This window comes from Apis laboriosa, unplaced genomic scaffold (assembly GCF_014066325.1).
Source record: "Apis laboriosa isolate Shangri-la unplaced genomic scaffold, ASM1406632v1 scaffold9_cov152, whole genome shotgun sequence".
Taxonomy (NCBI): Eukaryota; Metazoa; Arthropoda; class Insecta; order Hymenoptera; family Apidae; genus Apis; species Apis laboriosa.
In genome coordinates, this window is record NW_025224966.1 from 536,941 (window position 1) to 555,935 (window position 18,995).

Genomic DNA, 18,995 nt, shown 5'->3' on the forward strand with positions numbered 1-18,995 from the left:
ATCAAATTAAAATTTCTGATATATAAAATTATTTTAACACTAGTATTATAATCATAAAAATCTCTATTTTTTATATTTTTTTTGCAAAGTACTTATTAATTAAATGAAAATATTTATTTAAAAATATTTAAAATAATATCTTGTTCACGTACTTAAAAAATATTTTGACTTAGTTTATTTATATTAAAGTGATGTTAAATTCACAAATTTTGGTGTACCATTACTTAGACGTTTAGATCCTTCCCATATGAGAATTGTGAAGTCTTCTGTTACAGCATAAAAATGATGTTGATCTAAAGCCCATGCTATTGCAATTATTGCTCCATATCCTTTCATACCATTTATAATTTCTCTGACTAATTTTAAATTCCAGCTACTCCATAATCTTATTACACCATTATCTAATCCTGTTGCAATAACATTCACAGAAACTCCTTCTGGTGCATTGCTATAACAAACAGCTGTTATTTTTGTTTTTGATAAAATTGATCCAACTGCTCTTGCATTTATTGTAAATACTTTCAATTCGGATTCACTGGAAGACGTATTTTCATTTATCTTAGGAACTTCATAGGTAACTGCTATGTCTCCAAGAGTTTCGCTAATCGATAATAAACGAATAGGATAATTTTGATCACAGAATATCGATCTTATATATGTTAAACTACAAAAAGAAAAATAACAAAATAACTTTAAATGTATAATATATTTTTATTTATTTATTTATTTATTTATTTACCTATTTAAATCCCAAATAACGATAACACCAATTGCATCACCTGTTACAGCGATACTAAATGCTCGAGATAAAGATATTGTTGTTATTCTACTTCGATGAGCTAGCAAAATCGATGCTGGCGTTGAATTGAAATCAATCTTGCTTATTATAACTGTGTATGTGTGCACGGTTATTCTACCAGATAAATGACCTATCCACAATTGTCCACAATCTGGTGCTGATCCTAAAATTGTAATCTAAAAAAATAAAAAAAAAAAAATGTTATTGACAATTATTATATAAAAAAGAATTTAAAAATAGTAATTCATCTATTTACTGGATCGAGACCCGAAGATTTGATTAATGGTCTTGGTGGTTGTTCTTTTTTATATTTTAATCTTGCAATTCCATCTGTACCATTCCATGATACTAAAGCGGCCGCCAATACAGATGTCCCGCTTAACATATTTGTACCTAGAAATATTATTATATATGTATATATAATCTGGTTCTAAAATTAATTATTAAATAATTATTAAAGTTTGAAATTATATATATATACCTTTTTCTTTTGTGTAAGCAAGTAATAAAGTTGTATAACTTGGTAATCCAAAAACATCACCAGTAATTAAAGGAACTAAAGATGCTAAAGGTGCTCTATGTTTATGTTTCCAACATAAAACTGGTTCATTTCCAGGAGCACCGACATAATTTCCCCATTTTATACCATCTACACCATCAATTACTTGCGGTAATGAACTATGAACTACTGTATTTCCAAGATTCTGAATTGGTAAAGGATGTGCAACTCTAAATAATTGCGCAGGTGTTTGACCATAAGTTCGTACCATCGTTTCCCATGCTTGACGTTCTAAAGGATCAGCTATTTGTTCAACATTGAATCCATAATAAGTCTAAAAATATAAATTCCTATATTCAAATTATATTTCTATATTTATTTATACAAATATTGTTTTCAACATACTGCAGGATGAAAAACATTTATAGCTTCCACTGCAGGTCTACCAGTTTGTCTAAATCCAAATACCAAATCGATCCAATAAGGTAAAACTTCTCTGACAAGATCTGCTTCTAATGCTGCTCTATGAGCAAGAATAAAAAGTCGTGCATCACCTCCACACCATTTCGGTAATTCAACGTCTCCTACTCGATTACCATTTTGTCGAATCCCAAAATTAAATCCTTTAATAACAAGTTTTTTGTTGAATTAATTTAAATATCATATTTAAATTTGAAACATATTTAATTATTCATATTACCTTCAGAATTCAATAAAAATTCAGGCAAATAGAAAAATTCAGGAATTAATTCTTTTACATCTGTTGTTGAATCACAACTAGTTAATCTCCATGTGGTAGCCAAAGCATGAAATGTTCGATCAGGAATGTCAAAATTGTCATCTTCAAATATAAAAATTAAAAAAATTAAGTCTCAATATTAATATATTACTAATATATATATATTTATGAAAAAAGTTTACCTTGATAACATAAGAACATGCTAGTAAATGGTGGTAATCGTACTAAAAAGTGGAGTACTGTTCCAGAATTACTATAATGTGATCCATAATGAAATGGTTCTTGATTCAATGCAATTAAATTTAAACCTTCTGATAAGGCTTGTTTAAGATACTATAAAATAATAAATAAAATAGAAATATATTTAATAAAAATAATATTTTAGTAAAAATAAATCATTCTTACGTTATAGTTATTTATATAATGCTGTTCATTCTTTTTATCTTGCACAGCCATAGGACGTTTAAAATTTCTGAAAGAACATATCATTTTCGTTATTATTTTCCTAATTGCATTATTATTTTTTATTGTAATACTTACCGATAAATCTTTAGATTATTTAAATCAATTTTTTCGCTTATATAATCTGCTAATACAAATGGAAATACAGGATACTGCATTAAATCATTATATGAACGACCAGCTAATTTATTTAGACAAGTAATATATTCCCAATTTGTCAATGCTCCACTTCTCCACAGTGAAATAGATTCATTTAAATCATCACCTGGTATTCGTCTCGGTAAATTACAAGTAGATAACTCCATTACAAATTCATCTCTTTCCTATAAATTGAATATATCGTTATAAACTATGCAATATATATTTTCACAGTAATGAATATACCTTTGAAGAATTAAATGCTAATAAATAAGTTCTTCCAGTAATAAGAAATATTTCAATAGCTCTTTCTTGCAATTGATATCTTCTCTTATGCAATTCTCGAATGTCCTCGAGACGCCAAGCTGTTCCACCCACCATAGCTAAATCCAAACCACCTAAAGCTATCTGTAATTATAATATATCTAATTATTCATATAATAATAAAAAAATAGAATGATGAAAAAGTTAGAAACTTCGTACATCAGTATGTAACAAAACATCAGGATTATCAGGAATAAAATAAAGACACGTTTCACCAATAAGAACTTCACCAGCTAATTCAGCTCTAGGTGTAACTACTTTTGCTTGAGACATTTTACGTATTCTCTCGCTAGTATGCAATCGCTCAATTAATGCTGTAGCATTTGCATCTTGTCGATTAGTCGTAAATAAATAAGATAAAGGTGCTTCAACTCTCACTGTATCTATATATTAAGATAAAAAATGAAATGAATAAATATGAAAATAAATAAAATTGAATGAAAATAGTTAATAAAAGAATAACACCAAACCTAGTTTATCTTGATATTCATTTAAGAAAAATCTTCGATCAATGTTTAAATGACATCGTTGTAATCGTATTCTAACTCTGGCAGGACCTTCTGTAGGATCCAATTCCCAATTTTTTGGATAGCTATTTGAAAAGAACCAAGGTGCTCTTTCATGAGTCAAACGTCTTGCTAAATCTCTCCATTTAGCAATTGCTTGAGCTTCCATTGTTCTTGAATGTTTCAGTCTTTCCATTAATACTTTACGTTCTCGATTTTGTTCTTCTACAACTGTACGCGTTATAGCCATTGCACTTTCTGTTAGTTGTTTGGCAAGTACATCAAACCTATTGGCAATTCTAATAAAAAAAAATTATTTTATAAAATAGAATATACAACTATATTATATCCTATATTGTATTCACTTTTTATTTACCTTTGAATTGCAGGTAGATTATTATCAATCCATATATCTCGATCTCTCATCAGTTCTCTTCTAAGCAAAGTTAATTCTTCATTCCATATTCCAGGACTAGCTTGCTCTATACCTTTTGCCAAATCCCATATATTCAAAGCTTCTTTTAATTCTACACATATTCTAGCGTCAGCACTAGGCATTTCGTCTCGTCGTTGTAAAAGATCCCAAAAAAATACAGTAAATTTTTGTTCTACCTAAAATATAAATGATATAATATAATATAATATATATTAAAATATAATATAATATAATATATATTAAAAATAATTATTAATTATTAAAAAATTAAGTTCAAATGTATAAAAAAAAAATATCGAGAAGCTCTCACTTGTGGATGAACTTCGAGAAGAGAAGATAGAATTTCTCGAGTTTTTGGTTCTTCCATTAATGATCTGACAGCAAAAATCCTAGTATTATTACTTTGGTGTGGTCCAAGTAACCATACCATTATTTTAGCTGTATATTTTCTTAAAACATGTCTAGTTGACCATCCACTGCTCCAATGATTTCTCTTTTGTAGTGGATTACAAAAACCATGTAATAGAATTGATAATAATCTTTTAGTTAATTGTAACTCGTTTCCAGAAGGTGATTCATCGGCTGCAGTTATAAATTCGACAGCACGCGTAAGAATAATACGAAATCGTTCGAGTAATTCTCCTTTGCTTGGTTCACGGGTAGTTACAACAGAAGGTGTATGCAAACTCGTGTAACTAGATGATTGAGAACCATCACTTTGATTACTAGATGTTGTGAAAACTGAAAAAATATACTAATAAAATAATGAAACTTACATAAATCTTATCTTCATATTACTATTTGTAGTATAAATATTACCTGAAGTTATATGGGAAGCTGAGGCCAAATATGATGCAGTACTACGTAATCGAAAACTTGATTGATTTGAAACTTTCGCTGTAAGCACATCAAGTTCTCCATCAAAAAGTGCTACTTGTGCATCTCTCACAATTGACACACATGTTCTGTTTTTAATGCAATGAGATCTTTCTTTTAATTCCATATGGTTCAATATTAAATGCAAATCTAAAATAGCCTGCATTTGATGATTTCCTGGAGATTCCAAAAGTTTTGTAGCAATAGTAACGAGAAGTACATGAATATCTCGATAAAGGGATGTAGAACCATTTTTATGAGCACCTCCTACTAATGCTTGTACTAAAGATTCAATTAAACCTTGTTCTAAAAGCGATCTCAGAGCAGTGGGATTCTAAAATAAAATCTTGATTAATATGATTAATATCATTTAATAAGTGAAATAGAATTATAATGTCATTATAATACCTTTGCAATTATATCAGTGATAAATGATATTATTGGTTTGGCTACATTTGATTCAGTAACTGTTGTTTTAGCTATTATAGCCAGTAATGGAGGCATTGCAGCCAGAGTTGGGCCTCGCAAAGCCAAATTTTCTAAAGCAATTATTAATGATTCATTTCCAGGATATAATGCTATTTGGTTTGCTAAATGTATAAAATATTTTTGTTTTATAAATTTGTTGACTTCTTCATCACTAGCACGTTGTAAATATGTTTGAACGAGCTATAAAAATTATTTACATAATATTATAGTAATGGCATAAAAATAAAATTTGATTTCTTTTTAAATTCTTTTTAAATTTTTTTCTATGTGTACCTTAATTAACGCGGTACGAACTCTAGTATCCGGATTATTAGCCAATACAAGTAAAAGTTCAGCTCTTAAAACATGTTTTAAAACCGATCCAACTTGACTGTCAGGTAAAACTCTAACTGCATCACGGAGTAATAATAAAAGTCCTTCGCAAACTAGACCTTGACAAGCTTTTTTTTCATCAGTCCATATCGATTGCCTTTCCTAAGAAAAGAAAAAAATATCAAAGTTTACAATAAATTATAATTAATAAAGTTAATTTTATACTTACATTACCAACAGGATTAGATCCATCACTAGCCGCGATTCCTGAATCCTCTCCAGCACTAGTATCCTGAGAAGGTCCATTTCGACGTTCTTTTCTTTTAGGCATTCTATTTTTTTGAATCTGTAAAAATAATATCTATTGATTCTTAACTTTTATTATTTGTATCATTTTTAAATTATTCAACGACTAAATATTCACCTGTGAATTTGTTAAACCTTTATTCAATTTATTGTTTTCAAAAGTCTTTATAGATTCATCTGAAGAACTAGAAGTTATTGTAGAGGCAATATTCACAACTTTCTTATCCCCTATAGGAGGTAATAAAAAATATATATTGTGTCTCGAGTGTGTAATATAAGTTTCGGATGCTTGATGAACCAGAATTAAATAATCAGTAATAGCTACTAAATGAGCAAATTCTGGAGGTGCTCCCATAAGTGCCCTAATCAATTCAACCACTGCAGTTCCGGTTGAGGAATCAAGCGTAGCACCCAATTCTTCATACATAAAATGTTCCTATAATAAAAATTAAATATCTTTATAAATTCCTTATATATATTATAATATTATAAAACATAATATTTGCAAAAAATATAAAATTACCTTGCATAATGTTAAGACAGTATCAACGACTCCAATCCTATTTAATTGAGATGCATTAAACTCACGTTGTGAATGTTGATCTTTTAATAATAATAACAATGCCTGCAATAGCAAGTTTAATGTATCATGTTTGGCCCATATTCTCCACGCGGTCAATGCACCTTTGATCAATTCGGGATCCGTGATGACAGCTTCGCAATTTTGTGAGACCAAATGATTGCCGCTGCCGATATCTTTTATTAGGATCGAACTATCACAAGCTGCATCTAACATTGCTTTCAGAATATGTCTACCTGCGTGACATCGTGATGATTCTAAAATGCGTAAGATTAAGGATGTTCCACCTTCTGATCGATACTGATTTAAAAATTCGGAATCATTTCGTATTAAGTGTAGAATTATTGAAAGAGCTAATGCTTGTTCTTCTTCTTTAGAGTTTAATTCAACTACCTATACGCAGTAAATTCATTTAATAACGATTATAAACAATTGTAATTTTCAATGATAAACGTACTTACTCTTGCGAACAAATATAAAAATACAGGTATACCGCCTATTAAAATGGCAGCAGGTACAAGACCTCGATATTGTTGACATTCTAACCGAACGGAAAGTATCGGGGCCACAGATAAAGGTGGTTGCTGTGACACTCTATGTTCCGGTGCAGAAACAACCCTAAAACCAGGTTGACCCGGAAATAGATTTCTTACCACAGCTGAAAATAAAGATGTAATTTATACAGACAGATAAAAAACAGTAAATACATTAATAACGTTAATAAATACGTTAATAAAATTTATATAAGTTAATAAACTTACCAGCTGGATTTGCGATAGCTTGAGGATATAAATGAACTATGTTAGGATTTTGGGCCTCGTAATTAAGAAGTAAATTATCTTGCAATTCACCCAAATGTGAATTTGTAGCATCCATAACTGAATCCCAATCAATTTTGACCTCTGATACTTTAGTTTCAACAGCGTGTCTTAAATACGTTCCGCCATACGATTTCCTTCGACTTGTATCAAATTTTCCTCCTTCTATGTTAAATATTAAACATAAATATTTACTATATTTGTTCCAAAATAAAAATAACAATTCGAAATTATGATATTTACCAAATTTTATTTCTCGAATACCATCTAAAGCGCCAGATATAATTAATGATGTAAAATCTGGTTTATCTGTGCTTAAGATACATTCCGCAAGATTAGTGTAATTAGGTCCTAAACTTGCCAGATACAATGCTTTTTCTTTAGTAAATACTGGACACCTACGAATAAATTTTTAGCAATAAGTACACAAGGTGACAAGCAATTGATAATTTAATTATTATTTGATAAAAGTGTACCTGAATACCATTAAGTTTCCAAGATACCAAGCACCGATAGTACTAGATCCAAGTTGTCCTAATAGAACGCATGTAGTTCCAGGTTTTCTCACTAACAATCCGTCAAATGGTAATTGCGCATTGATTTCTCTCCAGCCGTCTACCCAAAGCACAACCTGGACCACCGCACTATGTTTATTTAGAACCGTGTCTTTAAAATTCAATGCTAAATGATGCCATTGACCCGAAGGAAGCATACCAGTTACAGATGTTTCAGAGATAGTTCGATTCGTTTTGTCATCCGGTCGAGTTAATCGTAAAATTAACTTGTCTGGAATATAAAAAGAAAGAATTAAATATAATAATTATATCAGAAAAAAAAAATAAGAGGGAAAAAAAATTAAAAGATCAAATTACCTGATCTAAGATCCAACCATGTTTCAAGCACCAGAGACTCAAATCCGATGGACATCATATGAATAATCGATGTTGGTGTAGGAGGAGATGAGGAACCTGCTACGACTGATGTACCCAAGAAAAGATCAGACATCGAATGGTCTTTCCACGATAATTCGTGTAGAACATGCGTTGGATAAAAAAATAATAAACTTATTGCTAAATTTAATATAATTAATTGATAAACTTGTAACGATTTATTATAATCGAAATAAGATTTCGATAATTTGCAACGATAAATTTGAAATAGAAAGTATTAAAATGAATATATCCCTTTATTTATTAAGGAATATTAAACGATTTTACCAACCTTCGCGACTCCAATTGTCAGATAGAATACCCCAATCCGATAAACTTTCATTGTCTGAATCGAGTAACGGTGAGGTACTAATCAATGTTCCTTTGCTACTAACAGGTAATCCTCTTTCAACCCTTAACCACATTGAAACAGAGCAACCATGTAACCAAACAGGCCAAGCTAATTCTGGGCCAATTGGTAAACACGTTGCATGTACAGACCATGGACTGCATATTCCCGATGTAAAATGCTTTTTTCGGAAATTATTTACGAGATTTTCTACTTTTTCCAAATTTTTATATTTTTCCGATTGAATTTTCGATAATATTATACTATCAGAGGATACAGGAAAAGATATGATGAAGTTAGGTTGCGGGCGTGCAGCTAGAATTAGATGAAAAAGTGGTTCCAGCAACGATAGTAGCGGGGGCGTGTCAACTTTGAATAAAGATAAATACATGACTAGTTCCGTTGATGAAATCGATTGTGTCGCTAACAAAGTAAATACTTCTAATACAGCATGTTGCAGATCTAAAACATTTTATTATGTAATATTATAAAAAAAAAATAGAGATTTATATTAGAAAGGAAAGATAATTTATATTAAAAATACCTTGATATTCAGTATCTCTACTAGTAAATATATGTTTAAAGCCATGTAACATTTTTGTAATTACTCCTGCTCCCGCAAGAGCGGCACAACTCGAAGCGCTTTCTCTACATGTGACTGCAACTTTTCTTAAGCCAGTAGTTATAATGGATGCTGTTTCAACATTCAAACCTCTGAAAAGAAGTCATTCATAATAATAATAATAATAATAATAATAATAATAATAATAATAATAATTTAATTATTCGTGTGTTAACTTATATCTCGTATGATCAAATACTTACTGCTCGCTGAAATGAATTAACAAATCAACTGCCAACAAACATAATGCTGGATGAGCATTTGCATGGCCTCTGGGTTCAATCACCGGTCCCAAGGAATTACTTCTTTTTACGGTATTACTGTGAAGGCTTTGCGCTGGTACTTCTACATCTGCTTCGTAACCATCATCAGCAGTCACGTATTCACCTGTACTACTATCATCGACGGCACAATCTGGTATTGAGTCTAGTGTCATTGATGGTAACTGTAACAAAAATCGATATCGAAGTAAATAAAGAAATCAATGAAAGGCGGAAAAAAAAATGAAATAGAACGAAATTTACCCTAGGACGAGTATATTGAGGTATAGTCTCTTCTTGTGCTGGTTTTAACATAGAGACTTTCAATAATACCTCAACGATGATGGTTAATCCACGACCTAATTTAATTCCCGTGTTCATCAGAGCTTTTCCCAATTCCATAATTATGTCTCGATCACCTGTGTCGATCACAAACTATTTTATATGAAATAACCACTATTGAATGTATATACATATATATAAAATAATATTATTCGTGAAAAATTAAATTCACTGAGAACAGAAAGCGAAAGAAGTTCGCTTGTATCAAGCATTCTCTAAACTGTTTTTATCCAAATAAATTCACGTAGCTTATTGGGATTTTAATCCACAGATGTGCGCGGCGAAAAAGTACGTATGACAGAAACGTATTCGGAATAAATATAATTCACGTTCGTTGTATGCATAAAAGTACTTACACAACGGGGATGTTAAACAACACGTGAGCAAAGCCTCGAAGAGTCTGTGAGCTGATTTGTTAATATCTAAAAGGGAAAAAATCCTGTGTAAATGTAAATGTCCTGACATTTTTTTTTTTTTTTTTTTTTTTTACTATATCTGTTACTCAATCTGTCGTTATTACAAACGTACCCATGATACTATCCGTGGATATATGCATGGCTAGCATTATGAAAAGTTGGAAAGATTTTTGCGACACAGAGTGTGACGACAATTGAGCTCGAAATTTTGGACTGCAAAGCGCCACTCCAGCTGCGGCTCTCCACGCGACGCTAGCCTGATACAGATTCATTTTCTTGATCGCGTCTGTTCCCTGATCCTGGCACGATGTATCGATCTTGGCATTGTCAAATATTTTTGGAACCCATGAAATCGTATCGGGTGATTTTCTCTCTGCAACCTGTTGTTTTTGGAACGTGCTCGATTCCTGCACTAAGATGGCGCTTGTCTCCTCGATATCTCGAAGATTTGATCGTGTCAACGTTTGTGCAACGTGTTTGCCATCGACGAGGGTATCCATGGAATTCGTGAAAACGGACAATAATTCAGTCGTTTCTGTCTCGAGTGAATTGAACAGAGATCGAACCGCGAATTTCTCCGTATTGTCGAAAGAATCGGATTCGGGAAGACTCGTCCTCCATATTTCCACAATGACGCTGATTTCTAATAGAGCGTAAACGTTCCTCGTGAAAGTCGTGTCGGACATCAAGATCAACGCTTCCTCCAATCCATTAATCTCGGTGAATGCCTCGCACATTTGCGCATTTATCATCAAGCAGGACATAGCACATAGACAAGATTGAATGAGAAACTTGGCGATCGTATTTTCTCGATCGACTGTGTAATAGGTTTTAGCTTTCAAGAAGATCGGATAGAAAACTTTGACGAGTAATTCCCGCCTAATATGGAATTTGGAACATGGGCTAATTTTTAATAAGTGCGCCATTACGGTGTGGCACAATTTTGGATCGTCCGGTGTCAACAAATCTGTGTACATATCCAAAAAGTTCCAGGAATACGTCGAGGGTCTGTCACAGACGGTGCACACCTCTGTTTCTGCGTAACCACCAAGCTCTTTGAAAAAGATACGCTCTAAAAATGCGACGGCTGTGACATAAGTTGGCGGATCACGTTTCTTCAAAAGAGTGGCGATACTAATCATGAGTATGCTCGGTGGGAAACAGCAACATGTGCCTGCTGCGGTAAAAACTTTGATCAATCTAACTTGTAACTCGGTGACCAAAGGATGAGAATGTTTGAGAAGATTAGTGAGTATCATAAAAAGGGAGGAGATGCAACATGCTTGTTTCATAACCGTACCGACGATCGGTTGAGAGTACGACGCCCCAAATATATCCGAATGGTGGTAAATGTGAACGTTATCGATGCAAGATTTGTGTTTTCCTTTGTTGCAATTGGCCACATGACAGATATCGCGTCGCACGGATTTCAAACTACTCGTTAATGAGCCTATCATATCGATGATTTTTCGAGCACGCGTTACTGATCTTGATGGATCGACGCTCGGTAAATCAAGAATCGCAAAAATTGTCCTCTCCACCAGCCTTCCATCCTGGCTCTCGGTGAACAGTTGAAACAATTCTAAAAAGTCGGACAATTTCTCTGTCGTTGTGCCTTGTTGATGCAGCAAACAATAAAGAAACGTTATTACTCCGTATATGGTGGCGAAAATGAATTCTTGCAGAAGGGATCCTTCCTCAGCCGAGAGCACGTTCACAGGTTTGCTGCAAGCATCCTCGAGCAGTCTCAAAGTCATCGGCAACAAACCGTTGTGAATGACGGCGGTGGTCGGTTCGTTCGCCCTTAATACGCGTTCCAACGCCGTGAGCATCAGCCTTGCAGCGGAGGCTTTCAACATGGCGCACTCGGCCCCGGTCAACCTCCCGCCATCTATACCGAATTGAAGGGACCACAATGTGTCCAGGGCGAACTTTAGAACTTGTATGGCGGGTGTTTGCTCGGCCGGTGTATCATGATCGCGCAATCCTTGAAGCAACTGAATGATCAACAGGCTCGTCTCGAAATTGCTGATCCTGGAGCCCAGAACATTCTCGATTCGCCCGTCCACGTAATCCTTCGGTGTTTTCTTCGCCGGCCTGGAGGGGAGCTCATAGAGCGGCGTCTGCCATTTCTGTTCCTCGTCGCTTCTCACGACCGAAGTGAAGTACTCGAAATCCATTGGATTCAGGCGTATCTTCAACGCAAGAGATCGAGACTGATCTACACCATCCGTCACGAATTCGGACTCGCTGCTTCCGCTTTCGGCCGTGTCACGACGCGACTCGTACGAAACACCGTATAACGATTTTTGCTTGTGATGGGCTGACAACGATGCTTTCGCCGCAGTGATACTGCTGTACCTACGACTCGCCTTCCTCGCGAGTCTCCACGACGACGCATTTCCCTCGTGAAAGATTCCTCCTCGATTCGATCTCGCCCAAGCTTTCCGTTTCACGCGCGACACGATATCAATCGTGTCTACGGTGTCGTCGCCCGGGTAGAATTTTACGTAAGGATTTCGCGTGGGACAGGTCGTGGCGTGGACGGATGAAACGGTACTGTCCTTGCTACTACGGTTCGCCTCCTCTTGAAGAACGACCGGATACAAAGCGATGAGCAGGGCTACAAATTCTCGTCCACAGGAGAGACCTCGTACACCGAGCAAGTGTAGAGCGGCCAAACAACGCCAGCCACGATCCTGTGCTAAATACTTTCTCAGTCTGGCGAGCTCGTCCCCGTCGATCCTTTTCGCGCAAAGTTCATGGACATCCGAGAGCAGCTCACAAGCTATGAGGGTAGACACTCCACCACCGCCGACGGAGCTGTGCAAATCGATAATTTTTATTATGTCGCCTTTTATATATATATATATTTTATCTTATCGTTCGTAATTAGATAAATTAGTAAATTTCTATATTATTATTGTCTCAATATCGATGTATATTTGTATTTTATAATTTTACTTTACTAGTATTAAATTAAATTAGGAACATGATATATCGAAAAAGAAGATTTCAAATCGAAATTAAAATTTTTTGGGAAATATTGAGAAAATGTGTGAGAAATATTGGTAAAGTTTTTTCCCCCTTTTCAATGTTATATCTAGCTATTTAATTCCTTTAGATTATTTATTCCTATTTAATTCCTATTTAGAATAAGATTGTTTCCCGATTAATAATATAATTTCATAGCGAATGAAAAGTTGTTCGATTATAAATCTAAGATACATAAAAATGAAAAATCACAGATGTTAAACCACAAATACGAGACCAGATTTATTGCGGTTAACGATCGCTATCTTCGTCACGGAGTCATGTGTTACGTTCTCACTTATTTTTCTTTCAGTTTACTTTCTCGACCAATATCTATTCACTCATCTATCCCCACTTCCTTAAACTAAGTAATGATATAATTTTTCCATTATTTCACGTTTATAATTACTATTATACGTGTGTATCATTACGATTGTATGTATCGTAAAAAAACAGAAAGAAATTATATAACTGTTATTTCGATAACTAATATTTTAAACGATATTTTTAACGATATCGAGACTAGACGGGTTATCATTTTATTATATTATATATGAATTTAATCTTACCAAAACGATAGGGCATCTTTCACTTCTCGGCCTTCTTTTATTTGTGCAAGAAATTCTGCAAGAAATATATCCAACCAGCATGATTTCTAAACAGAAAGAAAATATTAAATATTATATAACTTATTAAAAAAGTTATTCAAATTATTGTTAATTACAGTTTAAATAAATGTAATATTCTTTTTTTTCCTTTGATAATATGATAATAATGTGATTACGATGAAAAATATTAATACGACGAGGAAGTGGTAAATGATAAACTTGATAAAAAAAAAAACTTAATTTTCGAAATGCATGCTAATTATTACATGTGTATGCGATAAACTAATCGGTTTGACATAGAGACATTATAACATTATAACTAAAAATATAATGAGATTCAAACTATCCAAGACTATTACATAATTTTATTTGTAATTATGCAAATTATGTTATAATGATTTTATATTATAACGTAATTCTTTATAAATATACATTTCTTTTACTGTCGTCACGTCGTATCGTATATCATATTTGTCCAATACGTAAATAGATGATTCACATGACGGAAACAAACGTTAAGTAATTCGTTGGGTGTTGATTGTAAGAAACTTTGTGTCAATTTTGATAGATTATCGATTATTCGTTTTATTCTACGAAATATAATTATATATTCAAATATATAATTATAATTCAAATTCTATCAAATTACATAATCAGCAAAAAGAAAATGTTATATATCATTTTGAGTTTATATTTAAACAAATATTTAATAATCGTGATTTTAAGTAAAGCAAATAATTATTAGCTTACGAATTTAGATAATATAATCCGTACAAATTTTTTTCTTATTACTACAGAAAACTGTTTGTCATTTCGGTACAAGTATAGTAAAGTATAGACGAATAAGCTTGACTTGTAAGTCATCTTAAGAAGTTTAAAAGAAGTTTAACATTTTTTTCGAAGACAAATAACTGACAATAATTACAAAATCTTGCTTACCGGTTAAGAATGAGTTAATGCGATTACATTTGAATAAAAAAATAATCATCGATTAAACGCTTTAAATAGATTCTTAACTAAACACTTTTAATTAGATTCTTAAAGAGAAAGGATAAACGTCAAGGTAAAATCGTTTATCTAAATATTTATATAATAAAATCTTCTTCTTTACTTTGACGCGATAATCGATTTATCGAACTTGAACTTCTCGTTTCTATAATAATTTTGAGTTAAGACTGAAATTCGAACAATTGAAAGATATATACATTGCGAAATATGAACGAAAAAAGAAAAAAAGAAAAACGAAAGTGTAAACGTTTAAATCGACGATAGAAATTCCTTCAGAGATAATGTACCTCGTAGCTTTGCGGTTCCGCGTGTATGAAATGATCCCACAAAATCTGAAGTTTGTTAATCGAAACCGAAGACATTACTGGACGTTCTTCAAACTCCTTCTCGTCGTCTTCTTCCCGGTCCTCGGTTCTCAACCGCATATCTTCCTCATGGCTCATAAGCTCGTCGAAGCTGAACCATGGATAAAAGGTATCCTCCTCGGGTAGCCTTCGAGGACCACTGTTGGAACACGTAACCCGATCACCTGAAAAATCGAAACTTTATTATACGTTTCGATGCTTTCGCCTCGTCCAAAGAAATATTATTTGATCGTATTTAATCAAGCTCGATTGTGTTTCACGCGTCCCGACTCTCGCCACTGAATATTCTATCGTTAAATCCACGCGACTTTGAACACCTCGCGTCTATAGTAGTGCATCACGGCTTCTCCCCGCATATTTGCATCTATGTAAATGATCTCTGTATGCGTTCGTGTCGATCAACTATGGCTTACATAACATCCCCACAAATCCACGACAGACCGACCAGTTTCTCCAGCCTTCAGCGGGAAGCCTGAAAGCTTCTTAATCCACGAGCCACGAACCAAGGGAGAGAATAATGGTGATCCTCAATTCATAGACTTGAATCGTGTATCGTCATAGACACTGTTGTCACTACTACCACCATGATCACCATCGTCACTACCACTAACGCCATCATCGCCACTACCATTGAAATGTAGTAACTTGTCGTTACTCGTCGTTAGCACAATAAAACAGAATTTGGAATCACGAACATCGACTGTTTCTTATCAACGCACAATTTTCTTTCTCGTGTCACACAATGTTATCACTTGATCTCGAACGTATCACACAATTCGTTGTTAAACTTCCAAAACAGTCAGAAGCGATGCTTTCTCGATCTCTTTCCTTTGATTTTCTTTACGAGTTACTTCCGATCAATCGATCGATCCAGAAGAAACGAGACGACTGCGATAGTCCCACGACTATTGCACTTCTCCCTATCTTCCTTCTAAGCAAATGATTGGAAACTCGGTGGTATTTACGTTAGACCACCATCGAGGCTCGCTACGACCAAGGATCACGACCTCTTCAACTGATCAACTATCATTCCAACCAAGTAACGATGATTCACCAATTCTTTTTAATATTATAATTTTTTATTACAAGCAAAAGTGGTTGTATGGTCATTGATCTTATACTATTTGTAACTTTACTTTCAAGTTTAGAATACTGTGAATGGAGACAAAGTAACTCGAAATAAAATACAATTGATGTTTTCATATAACGATTCCACGATATTAAATCATATATTATTCTGTTTAAAAAATTTATGGAAAGATTTTTTTATTCTTATTTCAATAGCGATTTAATCAAGTAAAAAATATAATTTATAACCTTAAATAAAAATAGATTAAATTTCATAAGTCTACGATAAATTGTTCGCTTTTTAAAAAACAATGCATTAATTAAAAAAGGAACTAAAGAAATTGATATGTTAAAAGAAGTGCATTAGATAATGTATAAAACTATGAAATCAGCGATTAATTACAAATGAATGAAAAGAATATATAGATAATATTGAAACCATAAAACGCCAAACGATCAGAATCCTAACAGAATTTTACAAAAAGATTTCTAACATTTCTTTGAACATTGGAAGAAATATATTCGGAAAGAGATTACCATCCATTTGAAGAGAACATCATCGATCTGGAAAAAAATTGAAACACGAATTTTTTATATATAATTCTATGAGTTTTTTGAACAATCTTTAAATTCAGCTAATAAAAATTGACTTTTTTTTAAACATTTTGTATTAAAAAAGTCAAGCTTTTCTTCTATTAAAATATTTAAGTACTTTCCTGTTTCAATTTTAGTTATATAAAAATGATGAAATCGAACCACACGCGTTTAAATTTTTTCACCGATATCATGCATTGTTCAAAAACAAATTTATTAACAAATTATCAATCCCAAATTTTCATTGATAGATATAATTAAAATATTAATTAAATAAATATGAATTTCGATTATAATGCTACTTCACTAATACTTAGCTAATTCCAATTATCTTTAAATTTTCAAAATCCATAACTGTCCACAAATCACAAGACATAAGAACGAAACCAGACTAAATATGAATCTTCTGTATGTTGGACGCCTCCAATCATCTTCTTTTTTCACGGAAAACTTATGATTCTCCTCTATGTCTTGAGATAAAAGAATAGATCTCAAGGAAGGCGAAAAATATTAAACAAAATAACGTATTCTTCTTCGTGTTTCGATTGTCTTTGTAAATATGTCATCAGTTAATCATATTGAATTACATAATAAATGTTGCATTTTTTATTAAAACATAATTATCCTCGTTTCTATAGAATAAAAATGGAAAAAAGAAAAATATAAAAAATTCTAAATATCGTGTAATATTTTGCAAAATATTAATAATAAATATAAAAAAGTGATAATATTTCCAAATATTAAAATTACATGCACCATATACAAACGATAAAATATGTACGTTTACATCCAATAACCAAATAATTATCTTTATAATAATATTTTTACAATAATTACATTATAACTATGACTATCGAGTTGTTTCTTTTTCTCCATTTAATATATATTAAAATCTCTCAGAAAATATCGTAAAGTGGCAAATAATGATAATTTAATAAAACAATACGAACACGTGCAAACAATTGAAAACAATTTCAATAGACAACATATTAGTCGTAATTGTCGATTAATCTTTGACTCGTATAGACGAGTCTTTATTGTTCTGCATGATTATCTTAATAGAGTTCTACCCCACTGTTCTTTAATTAGCCTCGCCTTGATTGTGCGATTAGTATGTATGTTCATCCCAGTCTTCTTCTTCGCGAAAAACCAATCGATATTTATTCCGTATGTGTCAGTGAAAGAAAGAAATATAATAATATGATATTAAATGTTAGAGATAAAGATAATCGTTTCAGTTATTTTTTTTTAAAGTGATTGTAAATTTTCAGAAAATCGTTTTGCAATTGATAAAACAAATTTGATAGAAAATTAATCGTTAATGGTAATGTATAATACTATTCATTTAAATGTTTACATGTCTCATGGTAACCTCATCGATGTATATTTTGTACAATCAATATACATAGATTAAGCCTATTTATTATTTTAGCCTTGAATTTTGTATTCATATCTTGATTAAAAAACTAAACTTTTAAAATACATTTGTTAAACGATGACTATTTTATTTCTATAAATAATTAATAATTAATAATTTTACAACCATATCACAACTATAGTTATATTCATTAATTTTTTATATTTTTCATTCAATGTTTTAATAATCATATTATTTTTCTCTGTAATTTCTAAAAGAGTGTTAATAAATATCAATCAACAAACACTAAACTGAGATAAGAGTCGACCTTCAATATTTTTTATATATAGTTATGATAATGTAAGATATTCGAATTTTTTTCTAGAAATTTTTTTCTATTGAAATTGATTGTTTTTCAATTTTCAATTTGCGTCATATTCCCGCCATACATTTCATAGTTGTAATTTCATGCGCGAAGAAATTATAGCAAATATCACACAAGAGAATAACAAAAATGTAGAACAAGATGGCAATGCCTTTGACAGAAGTAACCAATGGTTATTTTAATTGTTTATAAAATATTTGTTACCTGAATTGAATGAATGGAATCCGTAAAAATATCTTTTTAAAATTAATCACAATTTTCAATTATTGGAATGTAATATTGATATTATTGTTCTTTTACAGTACGAACCACATATGACAACCGCTATTTTACACTGGAAATGAACACTTATCCTAGCCCTCTTTATGATTTTTG

General features: G+C 32.2%; 1 protein-coding gene across 6 annotated transcripts; it reads right to left on the minus strand.

The window, feature by feature from the left end:
- Positions 1 to 68: 68 nt before the first annotated feature.
- Positions 69 to 18,939, minus strand: LOC122720050 (lysosomal-trafficking regulator). Of its 6 annotated transcripts, none has more exons than XM_043946480.1 (34): positions 18,825 to 18,939; positions 15,139 to 15,380; positions 13,805 to 13,890; positions 10,315 to 13,025; positions 10,143 to 10,208; positions 9,709 to 9,863; positions 9,388 to 9,629; positions 9,107 to 9,276; positions 8,506 to 9,024; positions 8,157 to 8,297; positions 7,761 to 8,070; positions 7,528 to 7,682; positions 7,228 to 7,449; positions 6,928 to 7,124; positions 6,410 to 6,859; positions 6,005 to 6,322; positions 5,810 to 5,941; positions 5,542 to 5,742; positions 5,188 to 5,448; positions 4,723 to 5,113; positions 4,214 to 4,644; positions 3,844 to 4,079; positions 3,432 to 3,766; positions 3,121 to 3,344; positions 2,884 to 3,045; positions 2,578 to 2,822; positions 2,443 to 2,509; positions 2,220 to 2,370; positions 1,999 to 2,139; positions 1,704 to 1,921; positions 1,281 to 1,632; positions 1,056 to 1,192; positions 740 to 975; positions 69 to 664 (listed from the first exon to the last, which is right to left on the minus strand). In XM_043946480.1, exons 2-34 carry the CDS (start codon positions 15,292 to 15,294, stop codon positions 184 to 186), a joined length of 10,299 nt encoding a protein of 3,432 aa, XP_043802415.1. In that variant the 5' UTR covers positions 15,295 to 15,380; positions 18,825 to 18,939; the 3' UTR covers positions 69 to 183. The 6 variants fall into 6 exon arrangements, with proteins under 6 accessions (XP_043802415.1, XP_043802411.1, XP_043802414.1 ...); XM_043946476.1 differs by lacking the exon at positions 18,825 to 18,939 and adding an exon at positions 15,630 to 16,211; XM_043946479.1 differs by lacking the exon at positions 18,825 to 18,939 and adding an exon at positions 15,630 to 16,208 and having other exon boundaries at positions 5,810 to 5,926; positions 8,157 to 8,261.
- Between the last annotated feature and the right edge of the window lie 56 nt (positions 18,940 to 18,995).